This window comes from Coccidioides immitis (genome assembly GCF_000149335.2).
Source record: "Coccidioides immitis RS genomic scaffold supercont3.1, whole genome shotgun sequence".
NCBI lineage: Eukaryota > Fungi > Ascomycota > Eurotiomycetes > Onygenales > Onygenaceae > Coccidioides > Coccidioides immitis.
The window spans coordinates 7,919,623-7,938,338 of NW_004504310.1; the positions used below are offsets into that span (position 1 = coordinate 7,919,623).

Below are 18,716 nucleotides of genomic sequence, written 5' to 3' on the forward strand. Positions count from 1 at the left end.
TGGGCGCTGAAGACCCATTTGCTGGGCATTGATCGTGAGCAGATGGCTTATTGTTTTTCGGGAATATGTTCATACTCTACTCTGTATCAAAGTAAGTTAAGGCGGTTGGGATGGAAAATTGAACTCGCCCCCAAAATGATTGCCATTTTGCCCGTCCAGCTGGTCTATGTATTATTATCAGAGAGCTGTAACGTGAAAGTGAGCGCCGATTGGACAGTTCTCAATGGTCTTGGCTTCCTGTTCGGAATTCCCCTTTCCGGAAAGATAACCTTCCCAGAACGATAACTTAATGAGGTTTTGCCAAAATAAGAAAGCAAGCGGCGTTGCTGCGAATATCAAACTTCATTCCCATTTTCAGAAACACTCTCCCCTTTTTAGGAACTACCAGCAAAATTAGAATCTCTGGGAGAATTTGATTGCGATGAATCTGTTTTTGCCCATCAAACACGTGATCTAGATTTTTTTGAGGTGAGGTCCAATCTGAGCGCTTCCCCCGGTGATCCCAAAAGCTTCCTATTATCAAATGCCTCACTTGCCACAGATAAATAGACAGACAGTATCTACCTGTCGGATCCCCTGGGCTAGTTTTCCCAAAGCTCCCCCTTCCTTGGCTCTAAGATGCTTGTCGAACGCCAGCTTCTGCGAGAGAATATTACTTTTTCTGTGGCCAAGGAGAAAGACGTCAATATTCTCCATCAGTTAAGCTACAGGTCACGACGGGATGAATTCTTCAAGTTTATCAATGAGCGCCGCAGCCTTGCCGCAAAACTGGCTGCTCACCATTTGGGCGTCCCTCCTAAAGCATGTCATGCGGTGGAGATCGACAACTGGATGAGCGGGAGTTTCAATCTCTGCGTTCTCGTCACCATAAAGGGTTTCAAACCCGTGATTATTCGCTTCCCGCTCCCCTACCGTGTTGGTGAAGGCCCTTTTCCGGGGAACAGCGATGAGAAAGTCAAGTGTGAGGCGGGAGCGTACGCGTGGTTGCAACAGGAGTGCCCTTTAGTGCCAATCCCAAAGCTTTACGGGTTCGCTTTGTCAACAGGACAATGTGTAAGCATACCACCAGCCTTTGCCAACGGTGTCGGTTGACCCCATACCCTGACTCTGCGCAGTTTACAGACGTTGAACAATTACCGCTGCTGCCTCGTCTTTTTCACCGCCTTCGTCGTTGGTATTTGTCTTTTGTTGGTCTCCCGGTTCCCACCAGGTTTGTTCAGCATAAACACAGACTTTCCAAGGAACTTCATCCGTATCTAATCATCGAATACATGGAAGAGGGGGAGATGCTTTCAGTGTCAATGCAGGATCAATACGATCGAAAGGAGCTCCGAAAAAACCTTTTTCGAGACCTCTCAAAGATTATGCTAAGTTTGAGCCGTGTTCCTCTGCCGAAAATTGGTTCCTTCGTCATTGATGATAGCGGCTTTCTACGCCTTACCAACCGGCCCCTTACATTCATGCTGCAAGACTTGGAAAATGAAAATATTCCTGTTGACATGCCGAGGGATCGCACCTTTGCAAGTGTTGATTCCTACGTCAATTCCCTTCTTGTCTGCCATGACAACCGCCTTACATATCAGCCGAACGGCATCAGCAGTGGGGGCGACTGCGTCTCCCAAATGACTGCACTTGCTTTGATGAGGACAATACGCCCGGAGTACTTTGACTCAAGGTTAAATCATGGGCCCTTTTTTTTTTCACTGACTGATATTCACGCGAGCAATATCCTCGTTGACGAAAATTGGAATATTAAATCTATCATTGATTTGGAATGGGCCGCCGCCCTTCCGGTGGAATTCATAGGCACACCTCTTTGGCTAACTCAGGAATCAATCGACTGCATCAATGCCGAAAAATATGACCAAATACGACAAGAATTCATGGGCATATTTATTGAAGAAGAAAAACACTGTCCTGCAGACCATGCCATCCAACGGGCATCAACCATGCAAAAATCGTGGGAACAGGGAATATTCTGGTATGTTGCTGGCTTGGAAAGCCCCACTGGGCTTCATTCCATCTTTTACAAGCGCCTCCAGCCACTCTATGATAAGAGACATGCCCAAAACACGGACTTCTTGCTCATGGCTTGTGAATATTGGCGGCGAAATGCGATGGACTTTATCAGATCCAGGATGAAGGACAAAAAGGCGTACGATGAAAGACTTCGGGAAGCCTTCGAAGAGCACTGATCTTGTCAGCACAAAGGTTCTTCGTCGAATAACAGTTTACTCCTTTTCAATCCATTCTTGTTTTCTTTTTCACTTCTCCTTTTTACTTAGATTTTGGATCCTTACTTTGGGTGGGCCTCGAAGCTGCTAAACACTGCTACCTTTCCCTTTTCCGTCATAATCTTTATCATCAATTTTTTGCTGTTGTTGCTGCTGTTTATCCAGTTGTCGTTCCACAGCACGATCCAGAGCTGCGATGGCCTCTGCCTCCCGCTTCTCCTTGGCCGCTCGTCCCGACGATGATAGTTGGATGAACTCCTTGAGTTTTCCTTTTACCCCCACCTGCGCATCTTCAACAACAGGATCCTTGTAATCTGCGGAAGAAATGGAGCGATTGTCCGCCATATCGATAAGAGGGCTGCTAAATCTAAGTTCAACGTTAAATACCTGAATTAACCGATTGTTTACAGTAACTGATCGAATCTAAATGATTCCAGAGCCTCTAGCGGGAATATATTTTATGTGGACAGAAAAATGTCAGTTTTGCCCGATGCTGTGCCACAATTTCGGTTCGGTCGGGATGCTGCATTGACACCAAAAACGTCCTTTAGCCAGGCAGTTGATTCAAGCCTCGTCCTGCCGCACAGACCCTTTCAGAAGCACCAACACACGTCCAATCCGCAATACTTGATGCAGTCCAGGCATGTGGCTTCGGAACTTTTGGAGACCCATCCCACTCCTCCTTCCGTGTGCTAGAGGAAACGGATTTGACAAGTCAGCTCGGGATCAGCCGGTGTGGAATAGCATACCGTGGATTTTGCCTCCCCCTTTTCTTGTCAAGAATATAAAACAGGGTTTTAAGGATTTTCGAGATGTTAGCTGACCGAAACCTAGGGAGATCGGGGCGCCTGTACCCCTGAGCGCTCTAGGCGACATCTAAGGATCGCTTTCGGATCAATTTCGAATCTCAATGAATGGTTGTTAAACAACCTGCGCCTTTCCCTTTCCACTATACATAGACGACCAGATATCATACAGGGCCATAACCAAGGATGGGATGCGGGAGTTCAAGCTTATCATTAAATATTCACGGTCTTCCGTACCCAAGCGATGCTTGTTTCTTAGCATGGCTAATCATTGTATGAAGCTGACAGACTTTGTTCAGCCTAGGATTCGATAAGGGAGAATCTTATTGCAATATCTCTGCTGTTCCACTTTCTCTCTCGGAGACAGTGTCTCGAGGGAAGCGGCGACATTGTTGTACCAGTCGACCTCTCCGCTGTTCCTTGTCTTCTGTTGGCTTTTCTCTTGGTAACACTTGTAGCTTCCACTTCTTCTTGCCCGGCTAATTGATGTACTGTTGCTGCTGTTAGTCTCAGACAGCAGGAATACCTGTAGAGGGTTTCATCACCTCACATTCAAAATGTCTTCTGCCATGAGGCTCCCAATTCCGCGTTTAAATACTCGCAGAATATCTTGCCACAGCACCAGTAGCTATGGAGAACTGAGGCGCCCTTGATTCTGGTCTGGTGGGTTTCACACAGCCAGTTGTAGAATGCCCTTGCGTCCGGGGCCTCCATCTTCTTGATCCACAGCTTTGGGGTCGTGTTGACCTCTCTGGCACAGAAACCGGCTTCAATCAGCGAGGATGGAAAGGGAACAAATTGATGAAGTTGTGAGAACATAATCTGACCATGAGAGTCTGTTCGAGACTGTCCTCTTGCCCCAAGTCTGTAGTGTCTGCATATCATTTTGGAGTAGACCCCACCTTCGCATGGCATTCACGCACTTCTCTGAAGTGACCGGCAAGTAGACCTGATGTACTGTACAACAAGGACACGTAGCGGACTCTGCTGGGTGACCAGCACCTTTTACCCTTGGAGCATACCACCGTCATCACTTGGTGTTGTTGATATTAAAGATGGTGACATGACTCTAATATTTTAGCTTCCAATCTATCTTGAATAATCTTGATTAGCTTATCATGTACAGAGTAGTCGCTTGCGAGATGGTGAAGAGGCGCTTTTGTTGACGAATATATTGCCTTGTTAAACTGAGGTAGCCGGTGACGGGAGAAACAAAAAAACTAAGCCATGCGATCTCTGCTCTCATCCCTGCTGGCCTTCCTCTCACTCTCTGCCTCAAAGCCCAACTTTGGCTTCGAACCCCATAACGCTACCATTGATGCAGTTCATGCAGCTTTGTTCTCGGGGAGAGCAACATGTCGGGATATCGTCTCCCTCTTCATCTCCCAGATAGAAACCTACAACCCCCAAGTGAACGCCATCATCACCCTCAACCCCACCGCATTAGACACCGCCGACGCGCTGGATGCCATTCTACGAGGGAAAAGGATTGAAAATGGGGATTTCATGATACCTACAGGCGCTCACAATGCCACCATTCCTACCTCCTCCTCCTCCTCCTCCTCCTCCTCCGCGGCCGCTGCGGCCGGCCTGCCACCCCTCTTTTGCATCCCGATGTTAGTCAAGGACAACATCAACACATTCGACATGCCCACGACCGGTGGCTCCCTTGCCCTTTCCGCTCTCCATCCCAACCGCGACGCACCCGTCCTCTCGCACCTGCGACGGGCCGGCGCAATCCTCCTCGCCAAGACAAACCTGCACGAACTCGCCCTCGAAGGTATCTCCGTCTCCTCGCTGGGCGGGCAGACGCTGAATCCCTATGATCTATCACGCACGCCGGGTGGCAGTTCGGGCGGGACAGGCGCGGGGTTGGCGGCGGGGTTTGGCGTGCTGGGACTGGGGACAGATACAATGAATTCCGTAAGAAGCCCGGCCAGTGCGTGTGGAGTGGTGGGCATGAGGCCTGGCTGGGGACTTGTAGATACCCAAGGTGTTATGCCAGCGTCATTCAGCCAGGATGTCGTGGGACCGATGACGAGAGGGGTTCGGGATGCTGCAACCTTGCTGAGTGTGATGGAGGGCGGAGGTGTCGATCACTTGTCTGCGTCATTGGATGTGGATGAGGGAAGAACGGATGGGAAGTGGCTGCAGGGCATGCGATTCGGCGTGGTGGAAACGTTCTTCAATCGCACGGCCTCTGCATCTTCCGATCCGGACGTCTCTGCCGTCAACACAGTCATCGAATCCGCCCTTCGCAAGCTCCACGACGCGGGCGCAACTCTCATCCCTATCACCAACCCACTCTACAACTCCACAGACATCCACGCAACCATGGACCTCCAGATCTACGAATTCCAAAACGCTATGGACTCCTACCTCTCTTCCCACCAGCGCACCACCTCTCCAAACATACCCGCCTCCCTCTCTGCCCTCTACGCCCCCGGATCCCCTTTCCTCCTCCTCCCAAACCAATACCCCCAAATAGCCCACTCCCTCCACTCCTCTCCGCAAAACATCTCCTACATAGCCCGTAAACAGCGCATATCCTCTCTTCGTTCTGCCATCCGGTCTACTTTCTCGACTTTCTCCCTGCATGCACTCATATACCCACACCAAACCACCCTCGCCGTCCCGCTCGGTTCTCCCTCCCAGCGTGGGAGGAATGGCATACTTGCTGCGGTGACGGGGTTTCCTGCCATTGCTTTGCCTGCCGGATATTCGCCGCGGAGTGAGAATGCCAAGGAAGGGGTGCCCGTTGGGATGGAGATTCTGGGTCTGCAGGGAGACGAAGGGAGGTTGTTGGAGCTGGCGGAGAGATTGGAGGGGGTGCTCGGTGCAGGAGGGAGGGTGCCTCCGGTGTTAAAAAGAAAGACGGTAAGGGGGTGGAAGAGGCATGTAGGAGTTCCGGAGCTTGTGCCTGATAAGAAGAATATTCCAAAGGAGTATCCCCTTGGAGCGAGGTAGGCATGATCAAAAATTTCATAATATCTCTTGAGAAGGCGGTTGATGTGCATTGGACATCGAGCTATGTATTGAAATGGTTTTTGAATATCGACGATATGAAGCAATGTTCGGATCTCCTGCGATATGAAACTGCCGTCTATGCGGCCGTATCTATGCAGTCCCACTGCGTACAAAAAGCAGCCTGAGACATAATATTTGGATCAAGTTACCACATCAGCTCTCACATGTTCAACCTCTTAGAACCTCTCAAAACAGCCAGCTTGCCAAGTTTAGCACTCCAGCCGAACAACACCGTAATCCTCGCATATAGCATCAACGTCTCGGTGACGATCAACTTCTCCACAATAGGTGCTTCACCGCTATCGCTAACAAGATCAGCTGGGTCACAACAAAGGAGTTGTCGCCATGCTGCTGGGACCGGATCAGCAGGGATGAGAAAAGTTACTGCTGTGGGAAGCTATATGAGAAGCTGCCATTTTCCAACACGCAAATCAACCCACTCGCGTGTATCCAGGAAGCCATCTTTTTTTCCACCTCGATAATGTTTCTTTATATTCCCATCTTGTCTCTCGAGTATCTCATTCTTTAAAATAGTCTTGCAATACATTATAGTTTTACCAAAATACTATGCCTTCCCCCCCCCTTCAAATAAGATATTTCCGTTTCCAACAGAATCTCGACACCGGATCATACCTAGCATGCTTCAATGATATACTCAAAAGGCACATCGACAATGTTTAGCCCATGGTCCAACACCAGAAGACGAATATCCTCCAACTTTAAAAGTAGAAAATCCTTCAGTGACATCTCTGAGGTGTTTAGATCCTTGGGGAGGAGTTGCTTCGACCATAGCCTTTGTAGGTCAGTCAACTTCCGCGCTTGAAGGTAATCCAATAGAGAATGAGCCTGCTTTATGAATACTTTAACACTCCATTTCCTCATATAACTAACTATAGGCTATTTTGGGGTGGTTGTTTGAGGAGGGGTGCCGGAATAACCCACAGTTATTGGGGGGTGGCATAACATTTGTAGCAAACCCCCTTGATAATTACAAACTGGCCACCGGAGGAGGTTGGAATATCGGAGGAGCGAAGCCGCTCTCGTGAGACACTTGCATTTAGCCAAGAGATAATAAGTAGTGAGGATGCAAATTGAGGCTGATTCAAGGATCGATTAATCCAGCACGGCACCTATGAATTAAAATACATTTCCAGAAGAAAACAAACCGGGCTGGCTTTGAGAAAGAGAATCAGTGAAAACTTAAGAGCGCCAGAATTGCATGTACGAGCCCACGACCACCCGAATCCACACGATAGACCGGTACACGTTTAAAGCATTAAACCATAAAGATAAACGAAGCTCCAAACATGCTTGACAAGACGACCAGCATAGCGCACATCATAGGAGCAATACCAAACTCAGGCCGTAAACCTGCGGCAGCACCCGCGCTGGATGTAGGATCAACGCTTCCAGATCCAGGCGTGGCAGTTCCAGAAGATTGTGTCCCCGCATTCTGGCTGCCTTTGCCGGAGAGACCTGGTCCCTCGCCGGGGCCGTCTTTCATAAACTTCTTCGCAGGTTCGGGGATAGCGGGAAGAGACTCGCTGTCAACGTCCCAGTTGGGAGCATTCTTCTTGGGACAAGGGTTGGCACCGCCGGTTGAGTTGTAACCTCCATCGCCTGAAGGATTCTTCGTGCCCTTGAACGCCTTTGCCAACGCTTTGAAGTCGTCGAGTTCCTTTGGTTTGCCTTTGCCAAGCTGGACCAAGCCATAGTTGCTGGGTTCCTGAGAATACTCATAGACGAGACCTCCGGAGTACACAGGTGTCATTTTATCAGAGTACAAGGCCTTGACTTCACCCCAGTCCCGCTTGTTGGTGTTGCAACCGTATTCTGAGAGGAAAAGAGGTAAACCGTAGCCAGTGAAATTCTCGACCTTTTGATCCCATCCAGAAGTGGTGAAAGACGATGGAGAGCACCACGAATAGTCGTTGAAAGCGAAGAAATCGCTTCTCTCGTCATCAGTGCCACAGTTCATATATTGTGCCATTTCAAGACGGTTTGTATCGATATCGGCCTGTGAATGAGGTCAGCACAAAAACCAAAATTCCAAGGTTGACCAGCAGGAAAGAATCAAGTGAGACGCACGGCAGAGTACCCAACTGGAACCTTTCTCAATCCACGGGCTCGAATGAATTGACGAATGTCACGAGTCACGGCCTTAACGTAAGGAGCGGTGTTCGAAGTTTCGCCATCGTTGATAACTTCATTTCCAGAGAAGAATGCCTGAGCGAGATTAGTCGAAGCAACGGGCCACGGGGCTTTACATCTTCATCTCACCAGAGTGTTATCATATTTGGCAAACATTTCGACAGTTGCAAAGGCATTCTGGAGATAGACGTCGTTGTAGGACGCCTTAGGTTCTGGATGGAGTTAGAATTTGGCTCCAGATACCGAAGGAGGTGTCACTCCCACCTTTGCGATTGATCGAGTACTTGGGAGTGTTGACATCAAGAACGAGATAAATCCCAGCATCTGAGAGAGCCTTCATGCACTCATCGTGGTTTTTGGAGTTATCGACAGTATAGATTCGGATTGTGTTGACACCCAATTCCTTGAAGTATTCGATGTCCCGCTTGCAGGTTTCTGTTTCAGCAATTGGGTCCTCAACCTTTGACGAACCACCCTACATGTGGGAGGTTAGACCTTTAGTTACATTAGGAGATATATTGAGTTGTTTGCCACCAACCGGCTGATAGTCACTGTTAGACAGTCAGTATCAGGTCGCGCAGAAAGGAGTCGGGGTTCAGCCATACAGTCCACGAATATAGAATCGCTCATCGCCTTGGAAGAAGGCTAGCAAGGGAAAACGTTTTCAGTTAGTTAACGTGCTAGAAGATGGCGCGAAAACCGCAACAACATACCGTTGCCTTTGATGGTGATGGCAGGTGTCTTGGAGCCTCTAGCTGTCACCACACCCGCGTAGGCGGATGTAGCTCCCATGGCGGCGGCCGCCACCAAGGAAACGGATGAAGGTTTCATGGTTGGAGATGGATGGGGTCGAGTTCCGCAGCAATATAAGCGCTTAAATCGAACAAGCTGTTGATGAAGGAAGACTTGAATGCAGAAGGGAGATTTACAAGAAAGCAGCGGTAAACAACGGATGGATGATCAACGAAGGCGATGAATTAAAATTGTATATTGACGAAGAAGGTAGAGCAGCGAGCGAGCAGCGGCGGAAGGGCCAAACTGAAAAGAATGGCAGCCTCAGGTCCCTTCCTGCCTTGAGAATTGACGAAGAGAACGGGGATGGAGCGAGAGACAAGGAAGAGAAGCGGTTTGACGAAGAGAGGAGAGTTCAAACGGAGAGGTGGGAATGGCAGTGGTGAAGAGAAAGGAAGAAAGAGAGAAGAGCGCGGGCAGACCAAGGGGAAAAAAGTGGGCAGCGGATCGAGCGACGACGTAATGGCGAACGAAAGGAACGGCGTGTGCGATTGACACGCAGACTGCGCCGTCGCCCAATCGCCTGTCAAAGTCCGCCGCTGCGCTGGTGGAGGGAGAAGCCGATCCGCTCCCGCCATTGGCCCCTGAACCGCTGTCCACGCAGCGATGAACTGGCAAGTCGTCGAAATCAGGGAATGCCGTGTCCACAACTGCTCGGCGGACGCACCGTGGCGATACACCCACGGACGGGCAGTTGGTTGCTGGGTGCGTGGCGACAACGCCGATTTCTGGGCATGGCAACGCGTAAACAAAGGTGTATTAGGGGATCGATCTTCCGAAACGTTGATTGTGATCGAAACTCGAGAACATGCCTAGTTTCCTGCTTTCCCTCTCTGCCATCCTTTGAGCTAGAGTCCGACATATACATATCGATTCGAGGCCACAATGTCATGCTTTGAGAAGAACTGAATGCCACTCAGGAACACAGATCTCAATTTTCTACAGAGTACGGAGTAATCTGTACAGAGTCCTGCAGCAAAAATCCATTACTCCTTCAGTGCCCGGTTCCCTATGGATGCAGATTAACGGTGCACAAACCGGATCCATCTCACCTTCAGGCGGCCATACTGCCAGTTGTGGGCCAACATCGCTATCTGAATTTATGGGAACTGCAGCTGTGGTATTGAACCACAAGGCCTTTCATCATCAGTTTCTTTCTCTTTTTTTTTTGTATTTCTTTTCCTTTCTTTTAACAGCTATCTCATCTGCAATTGAAGACTGGAAGATTTCTGATCAGGAGAGCCACAAAAAGAGAATTTCATCGTGAAATCGATCTGGTAATTGATTATTAGCCTTGTTCATAACATATATACGCAGTAACATACCTAATCAAGCACTGTTAACTTGTCGACCGTGGCGCTGGATCTCTGACAAAGAGGAGATCTTGGACCTTTGTAACCTTACATCCATTTCATTTCAGAGTACTCTGTAATGTGATCAAAGCTATTCAGGAGGCAGTACAACACAGCACCTATACTGTCTGATGGCGGTTTCAAATGCTGAGAATGGCATGGCTGCTGCGCTCTCTGACTTCAGGCCAACAAAGTCAATCAATTGAGAGATTCATGTCCAACGATCGTACTAAGGCTATGGCAGTGCAGTCTGCTTTGATTCGCTCAATCATTTGGTACCTGCATAACAGATCTCATCCAGCCAGCCTTTCAGACTGAGCACTGTTCCAAGAGCCTGATTGTCGTCGTCTGCAATGCCATTGTGTCTAACACGCTTGCTTGGCACTGGCTGAGATGGTAGGAATCTGTACTCCGTACTCCGCATGGAAATCAATAACCCAAATATCCCAAGATGCTCACTGGGTGGAAGCATTGGGTGTGTTGTGTCAGTTGGGTTCAAAATGTCGAAGTGCTGTTCAATTAACGCTGCCCATGATCTGCGAGACCATGCCAGAATGGTGGTAGCGTGCGTTCCTGGTGTGCTGACGGTCGTGCACATAAACCTACTGTACTCATCGACCCAAAGTGTTTCATAACCAGAAGATCCAGAATTCTCGGGGGCAAAAGCCAAAATCGTCGAGCATACGTAAGCCAAACGCTGCGACTCCAGATCGCTGCACGTCGACTTGCCCGTGTCATTTCCGCCGGGCGGGTGGCGACCCAGCAAGTCCATTCGTGCAAGAAATCACCTCCACATAACCGCCAATCATGGATGAAAATGGGCAGATTGACAGGGGCGCATACACGCGTTCAATGGAAAAGGTTTCCCGCGTCGGCATGCGATAGCTGATCCATGGATCCTTCCGCCGCAAGATGGCCATTTCGTTTCATGAAGAAGCGCAATCGATTAGTTAGTTCATGTCTGCTGTTTCAGCCCGTGGTCTAGAGACAAAGCCGCGGGACATAATCTAACAAAAGACGGCTGATGAGCCCTGGAGTAGGGAGTGCTTTTTCTCCAGAGGAATTGTCCCGGTCCGTCCTCGCATTTGCCCCTTTCGGGGATGGGGGGCCCTTTTGCGGGCTCGAATACGGGGTACCTCTCTATTTGGTATCCATCGGCTTTGGCATGAAAAGAGGATGCGATATAGTGAAAACCAGCAATTGACTGGCTATGATTGTCTACAGGCATATCCAAAGCAATTTCAAAAAGGCAAGCTAACACGCCACTACCAATGTATCCACACACGTCTAAACACCAGCCGGGGGAATAAGGATGTATATGCATGTAGAAAATCCCAAACCAGTACAACAATAGTGAAGCTCTTGCCGGAGAAAACAGCAAAAGGGCATTTTATCCGCAGCCTGAGAACGAACCCGCCGAGCAATATGAAAACAACGCTCTCAAAAAAAGAAAAAGTAATCGAAAGATTTCTATGAGGCATCCTCAATATAATTCGCCGGGACACACTTCGTCACTCCGCCTTTCTCAACGTCCGCCCATCCATTCCCACTGTCGCGGTTGATAAGCACAAACTTATCGCCCTCAGTCATGCTCCATTCTGCCTCCGTACGTGCTTCGTAGTCATACAGTGCGACTACGTACTGCAATTTTTTAGCACCACGCTTGGGAGCAACAGCAGGACCACGGCGCTTATGTGCGAGGCTATTTGCCAGTGATGTGCTCGATACGGAATACATGGATTCAGGACGACCCTCCGGCTCCTGGGATGCAGTCGACTCAACATAGGATGCTGGGATAAGACCCGTGGAAGAGCCGGTGCGAACACGCATCCAGCCTGAGCCGTCTGTAAAGACACGATCGAGTTAGCCTGGCTACCAAGGAATAACGTTATACACACAAACGGGGCTATTTACCATCGGGCTCGACAATGACAACATCCTGTCCCTCGTCAACGCTTATCTCATCCTCTCCGTTGGCTTGATAAGGGTAAAGCATTTTCCCTCGTGGCTCGGAGGGTCTTGAAGCAGTGCCACCGTTTGAAATTGGCGGTGGTGCGCTTACATATTGATCCGGTGGGGGAGCCACGATTCGATGCTTCCTTAATGCAGTGGGCTTCTGGGCTGGTGACACTGTAGCAGGTAATTCTGTAGGCCCAGTATCGGTGGTTTGACTAGACAAGGCCGATGTCGACCTAGTAGCGCTCGCTGCGTATCCTGAACTCAGTGAATTCATCGTATCCCGGCGGCTCAATGCCGGTAATTCAGCCGTACTGGATGTTGTCGTTGCAGCTTTATACGGGCGAGTCTCATTGGCAGCCTCTTGCCGCTCTGCTTTTAACTTCTTCTTCTCCTCCTTGGATTGCTCTCCCGGGCATTCTGCCGGAACTTTCATCTCACATTTGCTGTGACATGTATATCCGCAATCTCGGCAATCGAATCCCTTTGCAGAAAGGCCCCAGATTCGTTCGCCACAAAGGTCGCAGTTAGTAGGGATCTTGAACGTCTGTGGCCTAAAGTTATGATTCTTTGCTCCAAGCGACAAATCCCCTACAACTGAAGTAATAGTTGACGTTTCTACTTCAGCTGTTAATTGTTTGCGGTTAAATTGGTGTAGGTCTTCTTGCATCGAGAATATAGCACGGACAACCTCTACCTCATCCCGCTTGTCCTTGCCATCCCGGATACTTTGACGAACTCTCTTCGCGTTTTCAACTTCCCTTCGCTTCTTATCGGCTTCTCCTTTCATTTCTTTCATCTGGGATTTGCTTTTGGTCAGGAGATTCCGAAGGAAGATCTTCGCAGCTTCGTCTATCACCATAGTAGCATCGTCGTGCCAGACTGGGCTCGGTTCGAACTGCATGTCCTGTGGTTCCTGCCAGTTCGCAACATTGTGCCGGATAAACATCATAGAATCAAGTTTGGGGTCGTTTCGGGGGATCTCAGAGATGACGTGAGCAATCTGTTCGTCAGTTTTGGATATTAATGATTTTTCTAATTGCGCGGCAAGTGTCCAGATTGAATTGAGCTTGGCCACTCGAGTCTCGTTAAGGTCTTGTAGACCCTGCGAACGCATGTTAGCTCGAGCGGATAGAGACAAGTGTAAACGAACTACCCACGTCAAGTAATTCAGGAACATATTCATAGTAGTATCTTTCTTTAAGCTTGTTTGTGACATTAATGGCAATCAGGTAGGTGTTCTATTGCAAGTCAGCCATGTTCCGCTTTCCCCGAATGGATATTAGATACCTTTACGTTATTCATCTCCAAAAGCTGTTGCTGATAGGCATTTTGTGCCTTTGCTTTTCCATGGTCGAATGCGGATTCCATTTTCTTGCGCCGATTTTCCACTTCCTGACAAACTCCGTCATATTTCCCTTTAACCTTCTTTAAATCATTATAAGAGGAGTCCCTTTCTTTTTCCAGTTTGCCAGACCATTCGCCGTGATTCTTGCGGAGCTCTTCGTACTTAACAGCTATTTGTTTCAAGGGTTCGGCGATACGAAATTCAAGATCCGCTCCAAACTTGTTGCGTTCCGCTGCTTGGGCTTCGATAGCAGATAGCTGCGTCGTCCACGTTGTCAAGGAAGCAGATTCAAGCGAGCCGGGTGTCATCGCAGGGGTATCCCCTACGCTGAGGCTGCTTGACTTCTTTGACTTGCGGTCGTGGTATTTTCGACATAGTGCCGTCAGCTTCGATGCGTATTCCTTCTCTATGGCACTGCGCTCTCGGTAGAACTGTTGAATCTCATCCAGCCAGCTGATACCGTTTGAGACCTAGGAAGCGGGTTTAGTCCCTGCATTGGAGGGGTTACTTCAGGGGAAGGGTTGCCAGACGGAGTTGATTTCCACGTACCCAGGCATTGACGGGCTTAAAGGCATCCTGTACACGAATCAGTCTTTCTACCCTGATGCTAAAACATAACCAGAAACTACATACCCTTAGCTCGGCGCCAAAATGGGGGTCAACTTCAGCCTGAGACATTTCTCCGTATGGAGTACAGCTTCTCAAGATTCCCTTTCCCCACGCAGCAAATGCTAGGCCAGGATACTTCAAGTCCGGATGGCTAGATCAGCACAGCGAGAAGCATGTACTGTGACGTGGGAATGAGATATCGGGTGCGTCTGTCATTGCGTCTCAGCCGCCCACCAGTTTACCTTTACCCCGTCATCGATGAGGCCGCAGAAGTGGGCACAAGCCATTGTACCCTAACCGTATTAGGTTTAGCCTATTTTGTTTACTCTCGGACAATACTTTCTCCATAACTAGTGAGGTTCTGACCTCGAGGTCAGTTCTCGATCCCTGCCGACCATCGTGTCGCCCACGCATCACTGGCCTGTCGAACTACCTACTCCAGACCTCAGTCGCTGCTGCGGAAGAACCAGGCATTTCGGCGCCTAAGCCTTTTTAGGAAAGGCTTAAATTGGAGTGTGTTTATCTACTATACCATAAACGGTAAGACGCGGAATTCCCTGATTAACTGTATCAAGACTAGCCTTTGCTTACTTAATTCAGATGATTGGTGACTCAGCAAGGTATCGCGGGGAGAATGTGAAGGTGGGCGTGACAGTGCAGAGCAGAGCAAAATCCGTGCAGACCAGTGAACACTGGCAGCAGTAGAGGCAGGATTCTCTTCTGCTCTTGTTTAATTCTTTTGTGCCACGCGTCCTCCCTGTGAAAACTCTTCCTTTAGCCTAATTTCTTCCCTTTCTCTGTGTGAATCCGTACTGTACTCCAATCATACTGACAGGGTCGTCCCCCCATCCTCCTCTATCTTCATATTTGTGAGCCTCCCCGGGCAGATTTTCTGGGCCACTTCCCATTCTTGTTATTTGGTTGTCTGCGAGTTTCAATACTTACCAACGAATCAGGTCAAACTCCGCTTGTTCACGCCAGTATGGCGTCTGAAAACACAACAGAAACACCCAGTGTACCAGCTGGCGGGCCACTTGCAGCTCGGATCTCCAGACCAGAGGGCGATGCCAACCCACCTTCTACCGGTATGCATAATTGAGAGAAAGAGCCTTTTTTTTTTTTTTTTTTTTTTTTTTTTATAACACATCAAGAAGCCAAGTTAACAGTACTCCTAGAGGCAGAGAAGCCGGCCGCTGAGGATGATTCCGGAAAAGGCCCTTCGATCCCACAAGTGGACGGAGCTTCAGAGGATCAGCGTGGCTCTGAATTACAGGATTCCGAATTTGACGTCAATGTCAAGCTGAGCGATTTGCAAGCGGATCCGAATAACCCCCTCTATTCCATCAAGTCGTTTGAGGAGCTAGGCCTGTAAGGCAGCATCGTGTTTATACCCGCGATGTTTCATAGGAGCTGACATATTTTCGCTCCTTTTAGAGCGGAACCTATTCAAATGGGGCTGTCCAAGATGAACTTCCGTCGTCCTTCCAAGATTCAGGAGAGAGCCTTACCGCTTCTCATGGCAAACCCTCCGACAAACATGATCGCCCAATCGCAATCTGGTACCGGAAAGACAGCAGCGTTCGTTTTGAATATCCTTAGTCGCCTCGAGTTGACCCCGGAGAAGCAGAAATCCCCCCAAGCCTTAGTTCTTGCACCGAGTCGAGAACTGGCAAGACAAATTGTTGGAGTCATTCAAGCAATGGGAACATTTGTCGAAGGACTCTTTGTGGCGACCGCTGTTCCCATGGAAATGAATCGCAATCAAAGGGTCGAAGCATCCATAGTCGTTGGCACGCCTGGAACTGTTCAAGACCTCATTAAGAAGAGACTATTCAACACACAGCATCTCAGAGTTTTGGTCTTGGATGAGGCAGACAATATGTTGGATCAGCAAGGTCTTGGTGATCAATGCATTAGAGTGAAAAGGTACCTACACTCTATATTTATTTAGATTCTGGAATAATCTAACCTTTCACAGTTTGCTGCCAAGAACAATTCAGGTCGTCCTGTTTTCCGCAACCTTCCCTGACTTTGTTGTTCGGTATGCACATAAATTCGCGCCGAATTCAAACCAACTGACGCTTAAACACGAGGAACTTACCGTTGAAGGCATTAAACAACTCTACTTGGATTGTGAATCAGATGAGCATAAGTATGAAATTTTGGTTAAGTTCTATGGACTGCTTACAATTGGATCTTCTATCATTTTTGTCAAGGTATTTTGCCTCTGCCATTCAGCCTATGGCTTCTTGCATGTCTAACTGTTTTGTAGACACGTGCTTCAGCTGCGGAGATCGAGCGACGTATGGTGGCAGAAGGTCATACAGTAGTTTCTTTGACCGGTGGTATCGAAGGACAAAAGCGCGATGAAATCATCGATCGCTTCCGCAATGGCACAGCGAAGGTCCTCATAACGACCAATGTTTTAGCTCGAGGAATTGACGTGTCCACTGTTTCAATGGTTATCAACTATGTATGTCTCCGCCAATCACCCAGATCGCGGCGCATATGCTAACGATCTCCGCTAATTATAGGATATTCCGGAACTACACCTTCCTGGGGCAGCTCGCCGCATGGCGGATGCACAAACCTACCTTCACCGCATCGGACGTACTGGCCGCTTCGGACGCGTTGGTGTGGCCGTGTCATTCGTTTCTAACCAGGAGGAATGGCAAATGCTCCAGGATATCCAGAAATACTTCAGCACCAACATCGAGCGCGTTGATACCCGAGATTGGGACGATGTGGAGAAGAAGGTCAAGAAAATAATTAAGCCTTCTGCCGTTGCCCGTTAACTCCAACTTGACGGCTATAAATTTTGTCAATTTTCATATGCTTTTCTTCTATCTAGGCGGCTTATGGACATGGGTTGATATGATCGGAATGGATTCTCAGAAATAATTCGAAAAGAAGGTTAATATGGTTTCTATGCAATTACAATGAGAATGATATGCTGCATTTTCGATATGATCGCGCGCTGGATACAGCATCATAACTGCCTCGTGGCGTACCGGTTTTGTCCAAAGATCTCGCTTTTCCATTTGCTCGATGTTGCAAGCTTCGGCATGTATGTACATTCCCATCGTGTGGGGGTCGGTGTTAAAAGGGCGTTGGATCGATGGCCAATCGATTTTTGTCTCTTTGAAGGCCACCAACCTTTCAGGGAACCGGCTAAGTTCAGTGCTAAACCTGTAGACTTACGACTGGGAGGGCTCTTGTTTCTCCCAAACTTGTTAATGTGCCTTCGCCAGCTGAGTTCAAGGCCTCGAAGCAAATTGTGCTGAGACGACTCTGCGGAGAAAACAGAGTTTACTGGTGCCCTGGATAAATTCCCGCAAGAGCTACTGTAAAAGCAAGCATAGTCCTGCAAGCGCAATCCTATTGAATTTGATCTCAGGGTAATGACATATATGCGAATGCGAATAACGAAAGGATATACTGCTCGTTAGTTACGATATGCCCCTGATAAAATCAACAAGAGAATCGGAAGTAATCCTCCATCAAACAAAGCCCGAAACTCATTGTAGAGGACTATGTAAGGGTATCCCAGCAATTTCCGCATCATACTGAGCCCGGAAACTGAAAATGAAATGTGAACTTAGTACATCCTATGGATGGGATATGGCAAGCAGAACGGCTCGAGCAGCAATGGCCAGTGTCCAAGCAGCAGACCGGTGTTTCGTCGGGACAACACCTCTTGATGCAGGAGCGGCAGCGCTTTTTCTCAAGAGGACCAGCCGCTAGCTCTGATCTGGGGAGCACTGTAGGGTTCACCCTGGGGATACTAAATGATGGGTCTGGTAGGCATGCTGGCTCGACCAGACACATCGATGCCAGAATGAAAGAGTAAAACGCATAGGTAGTCCACCGCATTTCGTTCTCGAGTAGAAGGAATCTGATATTATTGTAAATCTGTGCTCTCTGAGGGTTAGCCACTTTTGCATCGTCAGCCCGAATACATATCAGTAAAGGGGGTCCCTGCTTGTTTAGTTCATAGTCTCTAAACATGAGTGATGGAATGTTGAGAAAAAAGCTCTTTCTGCTAACGCCGCAGACTCGTTTTATATACAGAGTACTCACATGTTCCCAAAAGCTGGCTGCAGGCTGCACAAAATATATAATGTTGGTGCGAACCGTCGCGTCGGCCTGGCCACTAAGGCTTGCGTCAACTGATTCACGAATAACTTCTTCTCCTCAGGAATTTTGCTATTGCTATCATCAAACAGCAGTATTGGAGTATATACTCCGGGAATTGGCTGAAAGGAAAGTATCCTAAGCACACTTGCCTCCCTAGTTCAAGCTAGAATCTTTGTCCCTACTGCATTGTACTCCGTATAGTACCACAGATTTAAGGGCACAACAAAGCCCTGATGTTCGCACCCAGACCTTTATTCTGTTTGTATCCACTCCACTGTTGGGGTCATTTTCAATGTAAACAAAG

At 48.6% G+C, this 18,716-nt stretch overlaps 7 protein-coding genes across 8 annotated transcripts; 3 read left to right on the forward strand and 4 right to left on the reverse strand.

Moving 5' to 3' along the window:
* The first annotated feature begins 371 nt into the window (after positions 1–371).
* On the forward strand, positions 372–2,675 carry CIMG_10494. 2 transcript variants are annotated; one of them, XM_004445925.1, is made up of 3 exons: positions 372–1,053; positions 1,116–1,210; positions 1,279–2,675. In XM_004445925.1, the coding sequence occupies exon 3, from the start codon at positions 1,287–1,289 to the stop codon at positions 2,193–2,195; it is 909 nt and encodes a 302-aa protein (XP_004445982.1). In that variant the 5' UTR covers positions 372–1,053; positions 1,116–1,210; positions 1,279–1,286; the 3' UTR covers positions 2,196–2,675. The 2 variants fall into 2 exon arrangements, with proteins under 2 accessions (XP_004445982.1, XP_004445981.1); XM_004445924.1 differs by having other exon boundaries at positions 519–1,053; positions 1,116–2,675.
* Positions 2,676–3,340: 665 nt separating this feature from the next.
* CIMG_10492 (uncharacterized protein) lies at positions 3,341–4,154 on the reverse strand. The gene is made up of 3 exons (XM_001246411.2): positions 3,868–4,154; positions 3,591–3,791; positions 3,341–3,531 (listed from the first exon to the last, which is right to left on the reverse strand). The coding sequence occupies exons 1-2, from the start codon at positions 3,953–3,955 to the stop codon at positions 3,631–3,633; spliced, it is 249 nt and encodes an 82-aa protein (XP_001246412.2). The 5' UTR covers positions 3,956–4,154; the 3' UTR covers positions 3,341–3,531; positions 3,591–3,630.
* Positions 4,155–4,267: 113 nt separating this feature from the next.
* CIMG_00182 (uncharacterized protein) lies at positions 4,268–6,137 on the forward strand (the record flags this gene model as incomplete). The annotated part of the gene is made up of 1 exon (XM_001246410.2): positions 4,268–6,137. The coding sequence occupies one exon, from the start codon at positions 4,268–4,270 to the stop codon at positions 6,005–6,007; it is 1,740 nt and encodes a 579-aa protein (XP_001246411.2). The 3' UTR covers positions 6,008–6,137.
* Positions 6,138–7,147: 1,010 nt separating this feature from the next.
* On the reverse strand, positions 7,148–9,382 carry CIMG_00181 (1,3-beta-glucanosyltransferase gel1). Its single transcript, XM_001246409.2, has 7 exons — positions 8,932–9,382; positions 8,824–8,863; positions 8,757–8,769; positions 8,483–8,693; positions 8,348–8,430; positions 8,156–8,293; positions 7,148–8,084 (listed from the first exon to the last, which is right to left on the reverse strand). The coding sequence occupies exons 1-7, from the start codon at positions 9,047–9,049 to the stop codon at positions 7,344–7,346; spliced, it is 1,344 nt and encodes a 447-aa protein (XP_001246410.1). The 5' UTR covers positions 9,050–9,382; the 3' UTR covers positions 7,148–7,343.
* CIMG_00180 (uncharacterized protein) lies at positions 8,932–11,134 on the reverse strand (the record flags this gene model as incomplete). Its single annotated transcript, XM_001246408.2, has 3 exons — positions 8,932–9,980; positions 10,063–10,284; positions 10,336–11,134. One exon carries the CDS (start codon positions 11,132–11,134, stop codon positions 10,631–10,633), a length of 504 nt encoding a protein of 167 aa, XP_001246409.1. The 3' UTR covers positions 8,932–9,980; positions 10,063–10,284; positions 10,336–10,630.
* A 405-nt stretch (positions 11,135–11,539) lies between these two features.
* CIMG_00179 (actin polymerization protein Bzz1) lies at positions 11,540–14,497 on the reverse strand. The gene is made up of 6 exons (XM_001246407.2): positions 14,300–14,497; positions 14,216–14,242; positions 13,609–14,136; positions 13,479–13,559; positions 12,277–13,423; positions 11,540–12,206 (listed from the first exon to the last, which is right to left on the reverse strand). The coding sequence occupies exons 1-6, from the start codon at positions 14,342–14,344 to the stop codon at positions 11,833–11,835; spliced, it is 2,202 nt and encodes a 733-aa protein (XP_001246408.1). The 5' UTR covers positions 14,345–14,497; the 3' UTR covers positions 11,540–11,832.
* A 431-nt stretch (positions 14,498–14,928) lies between these two features.
* On the forward strand, positions 14,929–17,254 carry CIMG_00178 (ATP-dependent RNA helicase DBP5). Its single transcript, XM_001246406.2, has 7 exons — positions 14,929–15,144; positions 15,232–15,360; positions 15,451–15,643; positions 15,710–16,201; positions 16,254–16,491; positions 16,548–16,748; positions 16,810–17,254. The coding sequence occupies exons 2-7, from the start codon at positions 15,258–15,260 to the stop codon at positions 17,068–17,070; spliced, it is 1,488 nt and encodes a 495-aa protein (XP_001246407.1). The 5' UTR covers positions 14,929–15,144; positions 15,232–15,257; the 3' UTR covers positions 17,071–17,254.
* Positions 17,255–18,716: the final 1,462 nt, after the last annotated feature.

What these genes read in the sequence shown, in the direction of transcription:
- CIMG_10494 (XM_004445924.1), top strand. Translation starts at nt 619, where the DNA reads ATGCTTGTCGAACGCCAGCTTCTGCGAGAGAATATTACTTTTTCTGTG. An exon ending in CTTTGTCAACAGGACAATGT is followed by an intron (nt 1,054 to 1,115) that starts GTAAGCATACCA and finishes GACTCTGCGCAG; the next exon opens with TTTACAGACGTTGAACAATT.
- CIMG_10492 (XM_001246411.2), bottom strand. Translation starts at nt 3,955, where the DNA reads ATGCCATGCGAAGGTGGGGTCTACTCCAAAATGATATGCAGACACTAC. An exon ending in GTCTCGAACAGACTCTCATG is followed by an intron (nt 3,792 to 3,867) that starts GTCAGATTATGT and finishes TTTCTGTGCCAG; the next exon opens with AGAGGTCAACACGACCCCAA.
- CIMG_00181 (XM_001246409.2), bottom strand. Translation starts at nt 9,049, where the DNA reads ATGAAACCTTCATCCGTTTCCTTGGTGGCGGCCGCCGCCATGGGAGCT. An exon ending in CCAAATATGATAACACTCTG is followed by an intron (nt 8,294 to 8,347) that starts GTGAGATGAAGA and finishes AATCTCGCTCAG; the next exon opens with GCATTCTTCTCTGGAAATGA. An exon ending in TTCCAGTTGGGTACTCTGCC is followed by an intron (nt 8,085 to 8,155) that starts GTGCGTCTCACT and finishes CCTCATTCACAG; the next exon opens with GCCGATATCGATACAAACCG.
- CIMG_00179 (XM_001246407.2), bottom strand. Translation starts at nt 14,344, where the DNA reads ATGTCTCAGGCTGAAGTTGACCCCCATTTTGGCGCCGAGCTAAGG. An exon ending in ATTTTGGCGCCGAGCTAAGG is followed by an intron (nt 14,243 to 14,299) that starts GTATGTAGTTTC and finishes ATTCGTGTACAG; the next exon opens with GATGCCTTTAAGCCCGTCAA. An exon ending in TGGAGATGAATAACGTAAAG is followed by an intron (nt 13,560 to 13,608) that starts GTATCTAATATC and finishes GACTTGCAATAG; the next exon opens with AACACCTACCTGATTGCCAT.
- CIMG_00178 (XM_001246406.2), top strand. Translation starts at nt 15,258, where the DNA reads ATGGCGTCTGAAAACACAACAGAAACACCCAGTGTACCAGCTGGCGGG. An exon ending in CTTCTATCATTTTTGTCAAG is followed by an intron (nt 16,492 to 16,547) that starts GTATTTTGCCTC and finishes ACTGTTTTGTAG; the next exon opens with ACACGTGCTTCAGCTGCGGA. An exon ending in TTTCAATGGTTATCAACTAT is followed by an intron (nt 16,749 to 16,809) that starts GTATGTCTCCGC and finishes CGCTAATTATAG; the next exon opens with GATATTCCGGAACTACACCT.